The sequence below is a fragment of the Corapipo altera genome, unplaced genomic scaffold (assembly GCF_003945725.1).
Source record: "Corapipo altera isolate COAL_440 unplaced genomic scaffold, ASM394572v1 343, whole genome shotgun sequence".
NCBI classification, from domain to species: Eukaryota; Metazoa; Chordata; class Aves; order Passeriformes; family Pipridae; genus Corapipo; species Corapipo altera.
Genome location: NW_020884913.1, coordinates 6,023,632 through 6,040,494, shown reverse-complemented (window position 1 = coordinate 6,040,494; position 16,863 = coordinate 6,023,632). Strand labels below are relative to the sequence as shown.

Sequence of the window (16,863 nt, the reverse complement as noted above, 5' to 3'; positions counted from 1 at the left end):
GAAGAACAATCACTACTGCAGCAGCACAAAGAACCTTTAAACTGTTCTTCGGGGCTGTTTAACACACAGGCACTGACACCCTCAGTGGGTCCCCCCAGCCCTCAGCAGCTCCACAGAGCCCTGCAACGAGCACAGCCATAGAGTTCTAAAGCAAACTGGTCAAAATTTCCTCCTGAGGGCTTCAGGCCCTGGTTCACAGGCCAAGAAGGGATCCTTTTCCCTCAGGACAACACTCCTGTGCACCTGAAGCTCCCTCCACCTTCCTTGGGGCACTGACTGACCACACCCCAGCACAAGCCACCAACCTGTAAGATCATGTTTCTCAAGAAAAGAGGCTTTTTCCTTAGAACTGCAGTTTCCAACCTTCGTATCCACCTACTACTTCTGATAGCAACACTCAAGACAAACAAGAGCAGCGAGCTACTGGCTGCAAGTTTGTTACACAAGGGTTGCCATCTCCACTCCAACTTTTTGAAGAGAGAGAGAAAAAAACAAAAACCAAACTGTGCCCATTTCAAGTTGCAGACAGCAAACACCGAGTCCTGGGAGCTCAGGAGCTGCCAGACCCAGCGCAGTCCTGCAGGACTCTTGCATAAACCAGTTTGGAAACTGCTGCTCCAGGTGCCCCATGGCAACTCTGCTCAGCACACCTCAGCAAGAGCTCAGGAAGTTTTCTCTTCATCCAAGCTTGCAGGAGTCAAGTCAGCAGCCCAATGCAAATAAAAAATAAAATTAAACAGAGATGTTTCAATCTTACTATTTTCATGCCTTTGAATATTTTATTGCTTTAAAAGAGTGACTCCACCACCTCCCCAGCTCCCCACGCTATAGTTCCATCAGTCCCCTGGTTTATCTCCCATGAGCATTTCTGGATACACAGATGCTTTTTTTAAAGGTAAAATGATTGCCAGGACAAAGTGTTTAACATGTTTTAAAATTATATAAAAGCAGAATATCGACCTCTTATTTCTGCCTTAAGTCTCCATATATGCAAAGTCTTGATCAAGAGTGATATTAAGTTACATAAAAAAACTGCAAAAAAACCCCACTGAATTATCAGAAATTTACACTTCTACTGATCTGGCAAACATCTCTCCTATCACTGCTTGAGCACTAGAAAAAACAGGCTCTGGGCAGGAATTTACCTTAACAGAAATGCAGACACATGAATGACACCAGGGTTTTTTTATAGACTTTTAAATTTTTATACAATAACATTTTCAACTGAAAATACTTTATCACAACAGTGGAGCAAGCAGTAACTGCCATGTGTGCATTCACAGAACATCACGAGCTAGTACAAAGACTGACAACATCACAATTAGGATCAGACACTCTCCCCTGCTTATCTGCTGTCCCATCTCATTCCGTGGCAATGGAAATATTTTTTGCACAGGTCTTTGCAAATGAGTTCACAAATCAAACCTCTACAGCTTAAGGGTTCTGCATAGAAATCTTCATCCTTGAGAGACGATAACAGGACTGTTCCAGCACAGTTCCCTCAACAGTTCAACAACTTCACATGTGGTCACTAAGATCTACACAGAGGGCACACAGGTACAGATGGCAGTGCTGGGACAAAGGGTGAGCCTACATTCACAGATGTAGATTGCTTCAGGTCTCTGCTACACATCTGAACGTGGACACTGAGCAGTTGTCTCTGCTTTAACTCCCTCAGAATTGAGCTGGAGTACAGAGGGCAGCACCTATCACAGGCTGCAAGCCTGGAGCACGACCTGGAATACACAAGGATAACACGGATAGTCCTGTACTACTTGCCCTTTTTTTTATTTTCTTTTGTTTTGCCCCCTAAACCAAACTTGCAAGTAGGTAAGACCCTAATGCAGTAATTAATAAGCGAACTTTTACAAGCTGACTCCAGATACCACCTTCCTCCAGCACAACACACAGGCTGGTTCTTCCCACAGCAAGCAAAGGCAGAGGCATTGTGGGCAGAGGTCCATTCCTGTGGGCACACAGCTGGCATGCCTGCTCCTGCCCCCAGTCTTCCAAAGGGGAACTGTGGTCTGCTCCAAAGAATCTTGCCATCCTTTACCAAAGGCGAAAGCTACCCCTCCCTTCTGAGAACAATGGCTTCAATGATAAACAAGTCCAAAAATCCAGGCCCAGCACACCAGTCACTGCTTGGCCTTTTTCACAATGGTGCCCACAGCTGATATCACCGTGGTTTTGGATCCACTCGCGCTGGTTGTCACTGTGACAACCCCTGGCAGTGTGGCAGTGGTGGTGAGGATGGTGGGCTGAGCTATCGTTGTTACGGGGATGGCAGAGTCCCACTTGCTCTTCCTCTTCTGGGCATCTGTGAATTTGATTAAATCAAGCAAATGAGGATTAGCATTATGTTAAAGGTCAGCAGTCCCTTCCTAACACCCTGACTGGCCAACCCTTAATATCCTAGACAACTTTCCCTCACATTAATTTCAGGATACACTGGCAGTAAGTGGTGAGGAGGAAAGGCAACTTTGTACCTCGAGAGTCAAAGTGGAACTGTACACCTGAGCTCCAGCCAAATGGGAGCCAGGATCATCCCTGCCCCAGAGCATAGTTAATTTTAACAGAGCACACATATCCCAATTGCTCAGCTACAGGCACAGGACACACTCATCATCCTCCAGTGGTTTTTCTCCCTTCCCCTCAGTTTAAAATGCAGGCTGTAGGCAGGAGAGTGATTTTCAGTCTTTCCAAACCTCTTGAGGTATATCAGCCCCAAGAATACTCTACAACCACAGACAGTAGCAGGTTTCTTGACACACTAATAAATATCTTCACTATCCCACCTGGCCCTGGTCTTTCATTCCAGAAGGGAAGACCTGGAATACAGGGACTAGAGGAAAGCTAGTCCAACAACCCCTAGAAAAAACACACTCTTGCATTATATACACAATCAATAAGGAGCCTTCAGGTTTCCAGGAAGCACTAATCCCAGCATTACTGCAGCTTAACTGGTACAATCCCAACTGTTCTTTACCTCCCACAGTGGTACTGGCTGTTGTGGTGGTTGTAGAAGTGGCGCTTGTTGTTGTACCCTTTTTAGTGCCAGTCACAAATTCAATCTGGGAAGGGAGAGACACATAGGAAAAAGAGGAGAAGATAAAAAAAAAAAAAAAAGAAGTGTTAAGATACACAGCCTTTCTTTAACCCACAGTACCTATGTTTTTTAAAAACAGCTTTAATGTGATGTAAGACATTGGCCTCTGAGCTGCCCATCATGCAGAAAGACAGATACAGACCTCAGGCCAAAGGGTACTGAAGCCATGAGAATTAAGGATTTCTACAACCCAGCTCCTAAATCTGATGCAATAAAAATGTGTGTGTCAACTGGGATTTGGTACAGCTCAGAGAGGATACATCCTGGCCATTAAACACTGTATTTATACAGTCAGAAGTTCCTATCCTTTTTCCTTTAAGAAACATGCAAGACAAGCCCCTACTTGCACAATTTACTGCGACTGCATCATGGCAGGAAACCTGGCAACAAGAGCCACAACAGCACTGCAGCCTCAAAACTGCAGACATGGGCAAGGATGTAATGAGATGCCTGGGTTACTGTGCAAAAAACCAAAACAAGCAGCAAGACAGAGCATGCACTGCACAAAAAAACCCTCCACTGAATATGGAAGGAGCCTTCTGCAAGGTTAGATGGCAATCTCTAACATCAGACAGTTTTCTCATGCCAGCCACTGGCTTAAAGGCAATACAGGACAGGAATAAAATCTTTCAAAGCCTGTCTGTGTTCTTTTTGGGGCGTCTGTAAGATTAGCTGGGCTTGTCACAAAATGCACAAAGTTAAAATAGGTCCAATATTTCTGGAAATCAGATACAAGAAGGCAATATCAAGAACAGAAAGCAGATATTGTCTCACACTGAGATATGGTGAGAAAATTAAGCTGTAACTGGGCTATGCCACCAGGCAAAATGTCAGAGATTAAGAAAAAAGTTGTTCTTTATGCATTATCTTGCCTTTATCTGGCCTACTGAATACCATTTTTAGAGCTCTGGTTTAAAAATACTGACAAAACAGCAGGAAATCCAGTGGAATAAACAACCCAGAGGAATGGACCTATAAGGAAGGGCAAACAACTCGATCTGTGCAGCTCGGGAAAGGACATGCAAGGAGAAAGGAGAGAACCAGGGAAAAACAAGCAGTATTAGCACAGAGAGGGCAGAGCAACAAAATGAGCTTCAGCAGGCAAAGAAACAAAACCCCTGCACCTCCACCTCTTTTGGTTTTGAGGAGCTACCTTTGTGCGTTCCTTCTTGGCCTTCTCCAGTTTGTCCATTTCAATCTTCTGGGCTTTGGCTGAGAAAGATCAGAAGATGTGAAGCACTAAGAACAGTAAAAACCCACAGCTCTCTCTCACTCACTTCCCATCATAAACAATCCAAACCTTCAAATTCTGTATAGAAAATTAAACTGCCATGAAAGTAACTACTGCTCTTTAATCAAAATGTTGCAGCACTAAATTAATGATTTAAGAGATGAAAACACTGAAGAACCAATTTAAATGAAAAGGCTTTCTTTCCAAACTGATGAAGCATCAATAACATTCAGGCACATCCAACCAGAATGAAGTTGTTAAAGAGCAGCATGTGATGACTTCTCATTTATAAAGGAAGTGGGGACTCCAGTGCAGTTAATTAAGTACAAAACACAAAGACTTAAGCTAGGACAAAAAAGGACAGACTTCCTGGAATTACCTAGTGCCTCGTAATACGAATCCTCTGACCAGCCATGAGGGTCAAACATGTCCTAAAGAAAAAAAAATAAGTCAGATTAGGGCTATTTCCACAGAGACACAAAACCCAGTTAAAAAATGTTTAAGGCATTTCTGTTCTCTGATGATAATCATGACTGATTTCTTCTTGTATCCCAAAGATCACATCAGACCTTCTTTTATGGGACCACATTCTGTTGTGAATGAAGGAACAGCTTTGAAGCCACAAGTATGCTGGGATAAGTCATGCATTTTTCTGCTGCTCAGCTTCAGTCCCCCTTGAGGAGTTTCCTTTATACCTACACACTTCAGCAGTTTTTGTTCAGAACCATTATAGCAAAGTTGGAGGCACTGAGGCTCAGTGTCACAAAAACGTTCACTTCAATGCAGGGTCTCAAACTGAAGTTCCCTTAAAGGACCTCTAAGCAAGCAGGCTCAAGAAAGCCTCAGGTAAGACTTTACACCTCTCTATTATCTCTTACCCACTCCCTTTCCAGCCAAAAGCACTGCACCTCACCTTTGGATAATTTGTACCAAGTTCATCAATGGAACAAAACTGGATCAGCTTTTCATAGATGCTGCAAAGGAAAAACAGGAGTTCAAAACAGAAACAGAGAGGCAGAAGTAAACAGAAGCATTTCAGATGTGTCAGTAGAAAGAGAATTTGTCACCTCCTCACACTGCAAGAGTGAAATCAGAACCAGGGAAGGTATGCCTGCTATGATGGATGTGGCATCCCATTAACCACAGTATTTACCACTTCCCCCAAACATCTCCCAGCTCCCAGAACAGACGCATCTTCTAAAATCCTTCACTCATTCAAAGTGTTCACATTTAAAATCTAATCATCACACCAACACTTGCTGTTGTCTCCCAGAAGAGTTTTACTGTTTCAGTTACAAAAATGAGAGAGACATAATCTGTTTGTAAGCAGTAGTCCTTCTTGCTCAGGATCCTTTTTCTGCTACAACTCCAACAAAGAGGATATTCTTGGCATTTGCTCTGTGGTGCTTTGGTCACACAGGAAAAGATGGTGGCTCACCTGGGGTTGCGAAACTCCTTTTTCCTCTGGATGATGTAGTTCATATCCATGCCCTCTTTCATTTTCCTCTCATATAGCTTTTGAATTTTATCCTACAGGAGAAAGATTACAGGGTGAGCCAGTAAGAAAAGGAGCAGCCCAACAGCTGACTAACCAAAGTGTACATGTGGAAACAAGCCAACTGAACCAGTGACCTCCCTTGAGTGGAGCAAGGGTTCCACCTCTTCCCAAGGCTGGTTAACAGACACTTTCCCCTTTAAGGTCTGAAGGAGCTTCATGAACTGTCTGGATTGGTAAAGAAATTGATATTTGCACTTACTGAAGGCTTCAGTGATTAAAGATTTGCCTATAAGGCAGAAGCACAGGTTCCTCCTTCCCAGTCTGTTATTTCCCTTTATAGACATGACTGTAGAGCAGAAGCCAGTTCTGAAATCCACTGAGGTTCTCCCACAGATTGCAGAAACCACCACACCCACCTTCAGACTCAGGTGTGCTGGGCTACACTGCCCAGAAGGCAAAGCTCATGGCTCTGCCTGGGTAACAGATGAGCAGAGCCAAGTTCTGCTGGAGAACTAAACCCAGTGTGATCATCAGGGATTGCTGGTGGTGCCCACTGGCAGCCAAACACTCTTGGGAACAATGCACTTGTAAATCCCTGCTTTGGTACAAGTGACCAGCCAGATGGAATCAGCTCCTCTTTGCAGATCACTCACATAGTTACAAAGCCTGTGGATAACTTACTGAAGTCCCAAGCCCCTGCAAAAGGCAACTTTAAATTAAATTGGAAATGTCAAGCAGTCCACTCTCCAAAGAGACTAAAAGCTTTCAAATCAAACATGATTTTTTTCTTCCTCAGCAAGGTGGATAAAAGTACTTAAAAGTATTCCTACTTTATGTGATGCTGACAGCAAAGGCAGGAATTTTCAGATGGAACATGGAGTTAAGTGGTACTAGCAGGAGAATATCCTCAGTAATTTCTGTCATCTTTTCTTTAGAACAGAAATTTCTCATATTAAACAAGACCAGAGGCTGGGCCTTCACTCTTCAGGATGGGAGAGCTGAGTCAATTTGCCTTTGTTGCTTCTGGATAAGTCAGTTCATGTCTCCCTCCCTGGACAGTCAACTCAAACACAGAACTGACTATTGTCTGAGGGCTTGCTGAAGCCTGAATAAAGGAGGATTGTTAAGAGCTGATATGAAACTCCTATTTCAAGAACCTTAAAAAAAAAAACTTTGTAAGATAAATTTTCATCAGGTTGTCACAAAATCAGCAAGAGGAAATCACACAATCTCCACATCCAGCACACACATTGTGAGGCTTGAAGGAACAACCGCAAAGAGGTGAATCTGGGGAGTAGAAGTGAATGAATAGGTGTTCCTTTTTGGCCTCTCCCCATGGAGTAACAATATGGTTCACAAAGTCCACAGATGGGGAACTACTCAGTCAACTTTATAATAAGAAATACTCCCTTTGGCAGAGTTCAAGTTTATTAGAGGAAGAATTTGACAAAAGAGTAAGTCACCACTGAAAAGCCCAGAACATTTTGCATCTCTGAGGAACAATCCCATCTCCTTGCTCAAAGTGCTCTAAGATGTGGTTTGACCTGCTAACAGAGGACAAGTTCCCCTTTGATTTAACACAGTAAACTGCTGTGCAAGGGGGGAAATTCTGCTTTATTCTGTCTACTCTCTCAAGCTCTGTGCATTCTTCAGATCTAACGCACCCCAGTTCATTGATGTCAGAACAGTGAAATCCTCCTACAGCACCAGAGGAGGGATGGGTGTGCCCAGGTACACTGTGTGGAGAAGAAGAAAGCATCATCTGGATGGTGAGTCACTCTGAATCACCACTGCACATTAGGAGCTACTTTAAAGAGCATTCCAGAAGTGATTCTTTACTTGTATTTCTACTGGGTGGAAAACTGGACATAAAACTCAAATGGGTGGTAGGAAACAGCAGTCCCTGCTCTTTTCATTTACACTCCATGAGGAGGAGAACACAGCAGGTTACTGCAAAGTTGGCCACTGCAATTATCTGGGTGTGCACTGGAGAAGACATACATCTGTCTTGTTTTGTTGCCTCTAAGTTACCAGCCTTCCCTCTAAATGTTTATCATCTAGAGAGATGTAGGTGGAAAAGGAATCCAGTCACTGCTAACTCATCTATTCCAGTTTAGGGGATTCTTGGGCTTGTATGGAAAACAATGATTTGTTCTTTTCTACAGAGCTGGATTTGCTGAGGTAAGAGGAAAGCAGCCTTCACAGTAAACATTGCTTCTGTGGGACCAAGAGCTGTTTTAAAGAATAAATAACCCACAGAGACTGGAAAACAGCTCTAAGCTACTCTGGTATTCCTAAACTAGAACTGCTGTAAAGCCTAAAGCATTAACACAGTGCATTCATAAACTCAGTGTGGTAAAACCCAGCTTTAATACTGGAGTTTTGCCTTGTGCAAGAATACTGAGCAGAGATCCTAAACATCCCCTCTCCCTACTGAACTACAAGCCTTTAAAAAGAATGAAGTGGACTTATACCAACCTGCAACTGGTTAGAACATCTGCCAGGAGGCTCAGGAGGGATTTTGATCTCATCTGGAGACATGTTCCGCACTCTCTCTGAAAAAGAAGCTGGAGAGAGCAATGTGGGCATGAGTTCTGGCAGTACTGAAGGGAGTTTCAGCCATGCAAGTCATTAAATTGTTTTATGTCCCTGCTGGCACCACTCTGTCATTGGGAATCAACAGGCAAAGGTAATGGGAATGCTGCCAACTGGTAATCGTGGTGCTTTCAAGATGCTGAGCAAGAAGCAACTAATCTAAAGGTTACATCATTATAAGAGGGATGAGATGCTTGTTTTATTGATAACTACCTCCAACTGTGGCTCTGTGTCATACCCGTGCTTAAAGCTTCATTTTCAAGGTTCTCTTCATCCCCAAATGGAAATGTAAAAGCCAAGCTACTTCCACTCCAGCTGCAACTGTTGATAAGATCCTCAAAAGCAAAGAATCTTCAGAGGAATAAAGTTTGGGTCATGGCATGGATCCCTAAACCCCTGCACTGTGCACCACATACCCAACCCTGCACTACTCCAGGTCTCCCATACACACCTTCAGGTCCTGCTCTAAACAGTGCAGGTAACCTGGAGTCTCTGCCAAAGCCTGTGCCAGGGCACTCTTGGAGAGAAGATCAGACCATGCATGTGGAGGATCACAGGATCAACTCTGTGCAGCCTGGCTCTTTGCCATTTTGGGGGAGGTAATCACTTTGGGTCCTATTTAGATCAAGACATACCTAGATGAACCTAAATGGTTCAAGAAGGGAACAACCATCCCCAGGGCTGTCAGGAATTAACCACAAGAAATTACATTTCATCCCTAAGTTAACATTTCCTTAACAGGCACTTTGATCTCTGCTTACAGACTACTGGGAGAAGGAACAACTCGTTCTGCAGGACTGGGAACAGACCAGCACAGTCTGCCAGATTTCTATAGCTGTTTGTGTTGGGATATACTATTAAAGTACCTGATTGCCCTCTAAAGATTAGTTTACAGAGTTATCAGCAAAAGAAACTGCTGTGCTTCCCACTATTGCTTGCTACTTTCCCACTATTATGGGAAACCCAGGTAGTTTTCTGGCCAAGTCTTGGAGCAGAGATTTCTGCCACCTTTAAGCAGCTGGGACTGTTTTCAAGCATAGTTTGTACAGGGAACACATTCCAGAGTCGGTCTGCAGTGGATAAGAGACCTGACAGCAGCACAGAGGTCATATCAACCAAGTCAGTTCCTCAGCTATACACTGCTCAGTAGAAGCTGCCTGAACTGCAGCTCCAGCTCACTGAGCTCAGCAACTCTGAATAAAGGCCAGAAGGGCCCAAAGGACAGACACCGGTGTTGGAACTCAGGAGAGCTGAGGCTACAGATAAGCAACACTACACATGATCAGTGCTACTACAGTTTCCATGTCTTTTGTAAAAATGTGAAGCACTAAGGACAACATCCTTTGGAGATGCAAAGCTGGCAGGCGACCACTCATTCTGTTTGATCAAGATGTTGCTGAGGGTTAAATTCTTCAGCAGCTGCCAGTAACGAACAAAAAGTGTCCTTTGGCATTTACTAAGAGGGTGCCTCTAAGGAAGAAGGAAAGCTTGCCAGAGCCCCAACAGAAAGGCAGGCAAAGGGAGCTCCCTGACAACAAGGCAGACATTTGTTATAGGTTACAGATGCTGGTGGGATGGGGAAGCCTCTGGTTTAATTAGAGCTTCAGGAACTCAAAGACAGGAGCGTAATACACGGCACACTAGGCTTGCTGGGAAAGGTGAAAGCTGATTAATGGCTTAAGAGATTCACAGCATCAGCAGAAACATTAAAAAATAAAAACAACCACTAAATACAGACTTCTTAAGGCAAAGAAAGGACCTAAAAAAAAAAGAATTCAAAAAAATCAAGCCTAGCTCCAGACTAGACATCCCATAGGCTCCCTTGTCTTTGCAGATGACCAGAAGAGCCATGGAGAAACAAAACATTTGTGAGAACTGTGGGGTCATAAACTCAGGAACTCTGGGCAAGACCTCTGTCTAACCAGCAAAAAAGTTAAAGTCATAACTGAATGTTCAGTAACCCATTCAAAGCTCTCTTGAAACAGAAACAATACTGGAGGCAGAACAAGAGCTCCCAATGAGACAATATATTTTGATGAAGTTTCCTCCTTTGTTTGAGCCATCATTTATCATCATTTATCAGCATCATACTGATGGGGGAAAGCATCTCTTAACAGCTTACAAGGAACTAGAACTAATGCATCTTTGTCTCCTGCAATCCCACCATAGCTGTACGTAGCTGAACACTGAGTCAGCACAGAGGCTACGTGCACCTCACAAACCGAGCACAAATATTCAGCATTACTCAATTCTTTCATCACATTGCAGCCAGACTGAGATGCCACATCACTAAGAAAAGGATGAGTTTAAGGATGAGTTTAATGCCTTTGGGCTCATTTACAGTAAGGAAGTACAAATAATGCATGCCCTCCAGCAGCCCTCAAACTCCCTCCCCTAACAGCCAGCAGAATGGCTGATTCCCCAGCACCTTTCCACCAGTTCTTTCCATAGAGGAAAGGGCAACTGGGATGATCATTCAAAATAATCCTGGAACTTGCATATATGGCCACAGGCTCCTGTATAAAACATGTTGGTGTAAAGCTGCCCTTGGGACTTTGAAAACATATCTATACAGCAGTAACTGCAGATGAACAGCCAGCAAAAAGGTGTGTCCTCACCGGATACATCCAACTGCTTTGTGCATCCTGTTATTCCTGCCAAGATCAAAGTTTTAAATTTACATGAGTCACAGGTGACACTGGTTGCAGCCTCTAATTGGTCTGTGATTTGCAGGCTCCCAGCCTAGAGGATCTCCAAGTGGAGACGTCAGGAAGTTGGCTGTTGGCACAATTAATCAGCCCGGGCACACCCAGATTCTGGCTCACAGTAAGTAAATATCTTCCCCGAATCAGATTTATAGTCCAGACAAAGAACTAAGGTCATGAAGCAGATCCCAAAATTCAGATGAGGGTTCAAGAAAGTAGGAGCCAATGCCTCTCAAAGCATCCTGCTGCTGGACACCACCACTTAGGGTGCACCTAGCAAAGATTCAGCCTCTCAGTTGTCAACGAAGGATAATTGCGTGACAGATTTTGGTGAGGCAGATAATTAAATGGAAATGCTACATTAAATCTGCTTCAGTTTGAGATAGATGGGTTATCTGACCTATGTCCAACAGTACAGAGACAATCTGCATAGCAGGAGAGAAAGTGTCACAGCACAAACCATGCCCTTCCTTCCAGAAGGAAATGACTGCTCTCAGTCCAAGGGCTGTGCTGGAGACAGGGATGGAGGGCACACAGGAGCTTTGTTTCCTACAGATGGATAAGAATGTTTTCCTGGTGCAGAGAAAACCAGAAGAATAGAGAGTATAATGGGTGTACAGGACAGACTGAGGTGTGGATCATCTGAGGTCTGGTAAAGCATCTTGCTTCAGTGCTCTTTGAATAACGCTGCTCCCCAGGTAGGATAAAGAACTCCCATCCCTTTCAAGGTTCACTTATATGCTGTGTTTTATGCAGTCACAAGGGATTAGAGGCAGTTCAGGTGCCAGTTTGTTTCTAAAGGTCACACTAGGCAAAAAAAAAACCAAGGAAAGACCTGGAAAGGGTGATCAGAGGGACGTGGGTTTCCCCTGGAGACATGCAAACCGGTGGTGCCTGGTCTCTAAAACTGCATTCTCTGGCACTCTGTCTGCTTGGCATAAACCAGGGTGTGTGGGTTTCTGATTTCCTGGCACCAGAACAGCCAAATCAGAGGGAAAAACTGGAGGCAACAACATGCCAGTGAGTCACCCATCCATGGAAGGACACTAGTTCCCTTTCTGCTCCGTGGGCTGAGAAATGTAGAAAGAGACCTGCAACTCAGCCATCCTTTCTGCTCTCATGAACACTGAGCTTGTGCTTAGACATCCTGAGGGCTGCAGAGAACTTTTCTTACAGTCCAAAAGGTAAATAACCATGCTGCAAAGAACTTCAGGGCAAAAATACCTGCATCCTAAAAGTATTATTTTGCAAGGCTGCAGGAAACAGCACTTGCAATGTCCTGCCAGCACCATGAACTGTTCAGAGCAGTACAAAAACCCCAAAAGGACAATGCTGAGGTAGAAATCTATCAAAATAAGCTTCATATGTACTTCCCTTCTCAAACATGGGGCAGTTAAGGCTAAAACTTTCCCTCCCATTCTTTTCAGGCATTGATTATGTGATCATTACTTCAGCATAAGGCAGGACAACCATGCCCTTCCCAGCTGCTCATCCCTACTGTTTTCTTTGTGCCAGCTCCAGTGCTCACCTAGCATGCACTAAGCAGATCAGGGAGGGGATCCAGCTGGAAGCCTCACAGGGGAAAAAAAAACAAAAAGAAGAAAAAAGAAAGAAACAACAACAAAAAAAAAGAGCAGTGAAGATGGATCTCAGCTGGCTCCCACTCTCAGAGCAGCTCAGAGCACACAGACTTTAAAATGCATCTGGGGGAGGCAAAACAGAAACAGGATTTTTGGCAGGAGCCTACATTTCTTCTGTACTTAAGCAACTGCACAACCATGACTTTAATAAAGGTGACACTGAAAAATGCAAGGTTACCTTCTGAGAAGGGCAGGCCCATAAGTTTTTAATGCAAAAAAAATCAGTCGTGGAAAACTGTCTGAGGATGATTTTGACTTCCATATACTGATAGACAAAACTTTAGATGTCCTCCAGATGGGGGAAGTTACTTGCTTTGTGTCAGAAAATTCTGCACTTTTTCCATTAAAGAAGTCTAATTCTGAAAGGCCAAGTTTTCAGAAAGGGAGTGGTTGTCAGCTTACACCAACCATGAGGCTCTTGCAACAGTTCCTTTTCAGCCAGATAAGATATGGTCTAATGCAACAGACCTCCAGAATCCAGCATGGCAAGTATCTGACCTCTCATAACCTGGTTCTGCACAAAGCCAGCCTACCCACTGCTCTGTGTGTGCTGCTGTTGGGAAAGGATATTAAAGGTAAGAGTGCAAAGAGACCTCAGTCCAGGTCTCAGACTCACCAACACTGTTCACTCATGAGTTGTGACACTAATCAGTGCCCTCTGTGCAGATTTTAAGCCTGTGTGCAAACCTGGGCTGTCATGAGACAAACTGAGATTCTCTTCTGATCTCCTGTGGATGGGACACTCATTGGGGGAAGAGACTAAGGAAATTATAACCTGAGCCTAACACCTTCACTAAGAAAGGACTTCCCACTGCATTGCTTTACAACTGCAGATCTTCACCCATATGTGAAGCAGAGACTAAAAGGGCAGTGGGCTTTCAGACATTCCTATTTACTTTTTACCCCAAATTCTGTTGCCTCACCCATGTTTCTAGTGTGCATTTTGAGGCAGATCAGCAGATTGGAGAAACATTTCTGTTGCATTTTATGATGAGACTGATTAAAGCAGTTTTGCCCTCTAAAGGTTGAAAATCCAGTATAACAGTTGGGCTGGTGCAAAGTCTGGGCAGGCCAACTGAAAAGGACTTAACTCCAAAGCTTCAGAGTGATGGCTGCTGTAGGAGCCACAGCTTAGCATGTGAGTATTTGCTGTTTTAATTTACATTTATCACACTTCATAGGTGAAATACCATGCTTGAGCCTTGACAAGCTGATTTGAGAGATGAAGCAACTTCCAAACTCATTAATTTTTAATTATATTATTACATGATACCACACAACTGTACTAGTAACCTCAGGAACAGAGGGTTAGTTCAAGATAGTCACAGATGAAACATAAAATACAGTTTCTGTACAGCTCCACGGAGACCAAGAGAGGATTCTGTATTTCAAGCTGACAATCCTGGGCTTTCCAAATCTAATAATGGTGCAACAAATAAGTGAAATGCCACAAAAATCAAGTAAGTTTTAGTAACCATTAGAACACATGCAGTACACTGTCAGCACAGCAGCTATAAATCATTAAGTGGACCATATCTAAATATGGATACTTTTGATAAGTTTTTGAAGCCACAGAACAAATGTCATCATTGCTGGTTCCACTGGCTCTCACAGAGGTGTCTAGACAAAGCTATTCTATTGTGTTTAAGCTCATTTCAAAAAAACACCAACGCTGCCCTTTACATAGATGTTTTAAACATATAATACATGAAACTATTTTCATATTTTAAAGCATGGTGCCTTTCTCCTGAAACAAGAATTGACTGAAAGCATCCAGTGAGATAAAACATTGCAGGCAATAATTTGAAACTACAGCATTGCCAGGACAGAGGGAAGGTGCTTTTTACAAACCAGGGTTTAGAAAGTCTAGTTTGAAAAGACTATGTGAATATTCACTTCTGAGTGAACTTACCAACTAGCTCCTGAGGATCTCTTTTCTCCACTTCTGAGAATTCCTGGGAGAAAGGAGGAAGAAACATATTTCAGTCAAGGTATTCATCCAACCTAAAAAGTTACGTTGTTCATTTCTTTAGAAATTTACACATTAAATCTGAGACAAAAGAACAACAATTAAGAATGAAACATAATTTATTAGATAAGAAGGCAATGTCTGTACCATGGAGAGTCAAAGCCTAATAGGATGCTCCATGTCCTTTCCAAGCTAGAGTCTAAATTTAATGAAGGAATTAAGGCTTTGTTTCACTGAATCCTGGACACTCAGCTCCTTTTGAATTTTGCAGAAACTGTTGTACTTGAAGCCTTTCCTCAAAACAGATTCTTCATTTTGGGTGACAGGTCCTTGGCACTGGGCAAGAGCCAATGTTTTAGAGCACAGTTAAGTAAATACAGTTAAGCAAGCTGGTCCCAACACACAGAAAACTACTCTAGTCCTGGGAATGCCAACCACAGGCCGGTGCAGGGTCAGCCCGATGTATTCCCTAGAGGAACATGGAAATAGCTGAGATTCTTCCAGAGCCAGAGCACCACGACTTCAGAGCAGCACCTGATCAGCCTCTCCAGGGTCCTGGGGTGCAGAGGTTTGCCAGATGTGTGTGTGTGGTGCCAGAATTCGTTTCTGCAATTGCTCCACTCAGGGCTTTGGCCGACAAACCCCCCCCAAACCAAAATGCCAGGGAGTGTGTGGTGGTGATGCAGATCCTGTATTCCCATTTCCCACTGTCAGTTCTCTTGGCTGCTACCTTCCAGGAGGGATATAACCAACCTGCTCTACCAGAAACTCAAGGACAACCTCCACTGACTTGTAGTGCTCTGCTTGGAGATCTTCCCAACACAGCTAATCCCCACTTCAGTTGCAGATGTTTGCACCAGACTGTGCTGAGCAGGAGGCTTTATGTAGGATGAGACACTCTTCAATATGTTTTCCCCATACTGAGACCAGTGTCCAAATATTTTGGTGTTTCTGGGAGACCCCAGGAGAGTCACAAGCAATATCAAGTTCAGCACAAACAAAGTTTCTGAAACAGTACCAGCTGTATCCCAACATTGCCCTCTCCCCCCTGCCTCCCTCCCAAAGACCTTTTGTGACTCACTGGACTGTGTGTCCAAAATTCCTCAGTGCCTCCAAACACTGAAGCTATTCATTCAACCTGACACACACATAATGCTGCCTCCTTGCTGCTTAGTAACCGCTCTCTCACCCCCTCCTTTACTCCATTTCCAGTCAGGTGAGAGATGCATCAGGTGAGGGGAGAGCAGCAAGGTCACCAAGCCAGATGTGGGAACAGCCTGTGCCAAATTCACTGTGAAAATCCACCTATTTTCAGAGAAGCCAAAGCCCTCTGGAAGCAGAAAAACAAATTCTTTGTGTGGCACTAACTGCTACAAGGCACTTTTTATAGCCATTCATGGTAGAAAAAAAAAAAAAAAAGGCACTATTTCTCCATTAGTACACTTGGATCACAGAAATACAAGGCTAAAGCTATTTTAGAAAAAGAAAGAAGTACACAAAGGAACATGCATCTTCTCCCTGGCCAGCTGGCGAGGCCCCAGGCCCCTCTGAGATGGACTGTAGTGTTACAGCTCCAACCCTTTGATAGTGCACTTGGTGTGTGCATCAACATCTCTTCCGCAGCACAGGTAGAGAAAAATCTAAACAGAAGCATGACATTTCAAAGCAGAAAATTTATGCCAAAAGAAGTAGCTCTCTTTGGGGAGAGCACTGGACAGGAATCCAGGGAATGTAGGCTGTGTTCTCCACAAACCTACACGGACATGGTGTAGGATATAACGTGGGCAGCCTCAATCACATCGAGGTGGCATTAGCACAGTGAGCTGCAGGTCACCACTGGAAAAGTGGGGACAATTCTGTGGTAACTAATGGGCTGTGAGGACAAACTCAGATGAACATGCAGGCTGGAGAAGTTCACAGAACCACAGATGCAAGGTAACATATGTCCAGGCACATACAATGACTCAGGAGCAGTAAACACACGTGGTCAGAAGGCTGCTTTATTGCCTTTAGGGGAAGAATTTGCTGGATGGGTAATTACAAGTATTTCTCGCCTTGGTTTGAGATGACAAGCAAATGTTTATTGAGGGAAAGGAGGGAACTGCTTGTGTTCCAA

At 43.8% G+C, this 16,863-nt stretch overlaps 1 protein-coding gene across 2 annotated transcripts in view; it reads right to left on the bottom strand.

The window, feature by feature from the left end:
- Window positions 1–1,180: 1,180 nt before the first annotated feature.
- SAP30BP (SAP30 binding protein) overlaps window positions 1,181–16,863 on the bottom strand; it is a 30,038-nt gene continuing 14,355 nt past the window's right edge. For both annotated transcript variants that reach the window (XM_027654271.1, XM_027654270.1), the window contains 8 exons: window positions 14,691–14,733; window positions 8,317–8,405; window positions 5,779–5,870; window positions 5,254–5,314; window positions 4,720–4,771; window positions 4,263–4,321; window positions 2,990–3,074; window positions 1,181–2,320 (listed from right to left, as the gene is read on the bottom strand). In XM_027654271.1, coding sequence (XP_027510072.1) covers window positions 2,139–2,320; window positions 2,990–3,074; window positions 4,263–4,321; window positions 4,720–4,771; window positions 5,254–5,314; window positions 5,779–5,870; window positions 8,317–8,405; window positions 14,691–14,733 — 663 coding nt within the window. In that variant the 3' untranslated portion in view covers window positions 1,181–2,138. The remainder of the gene's footprint in view (window positions 2,321–2,989; window positions 3,075–4,262; window positions 4,322–4,719; window positions 4,772–5,253; window positions 5,315–5,778; window positions 5,871–8,316; window positions 8,406–14,690; window positions 14,734–16,863) is intronic.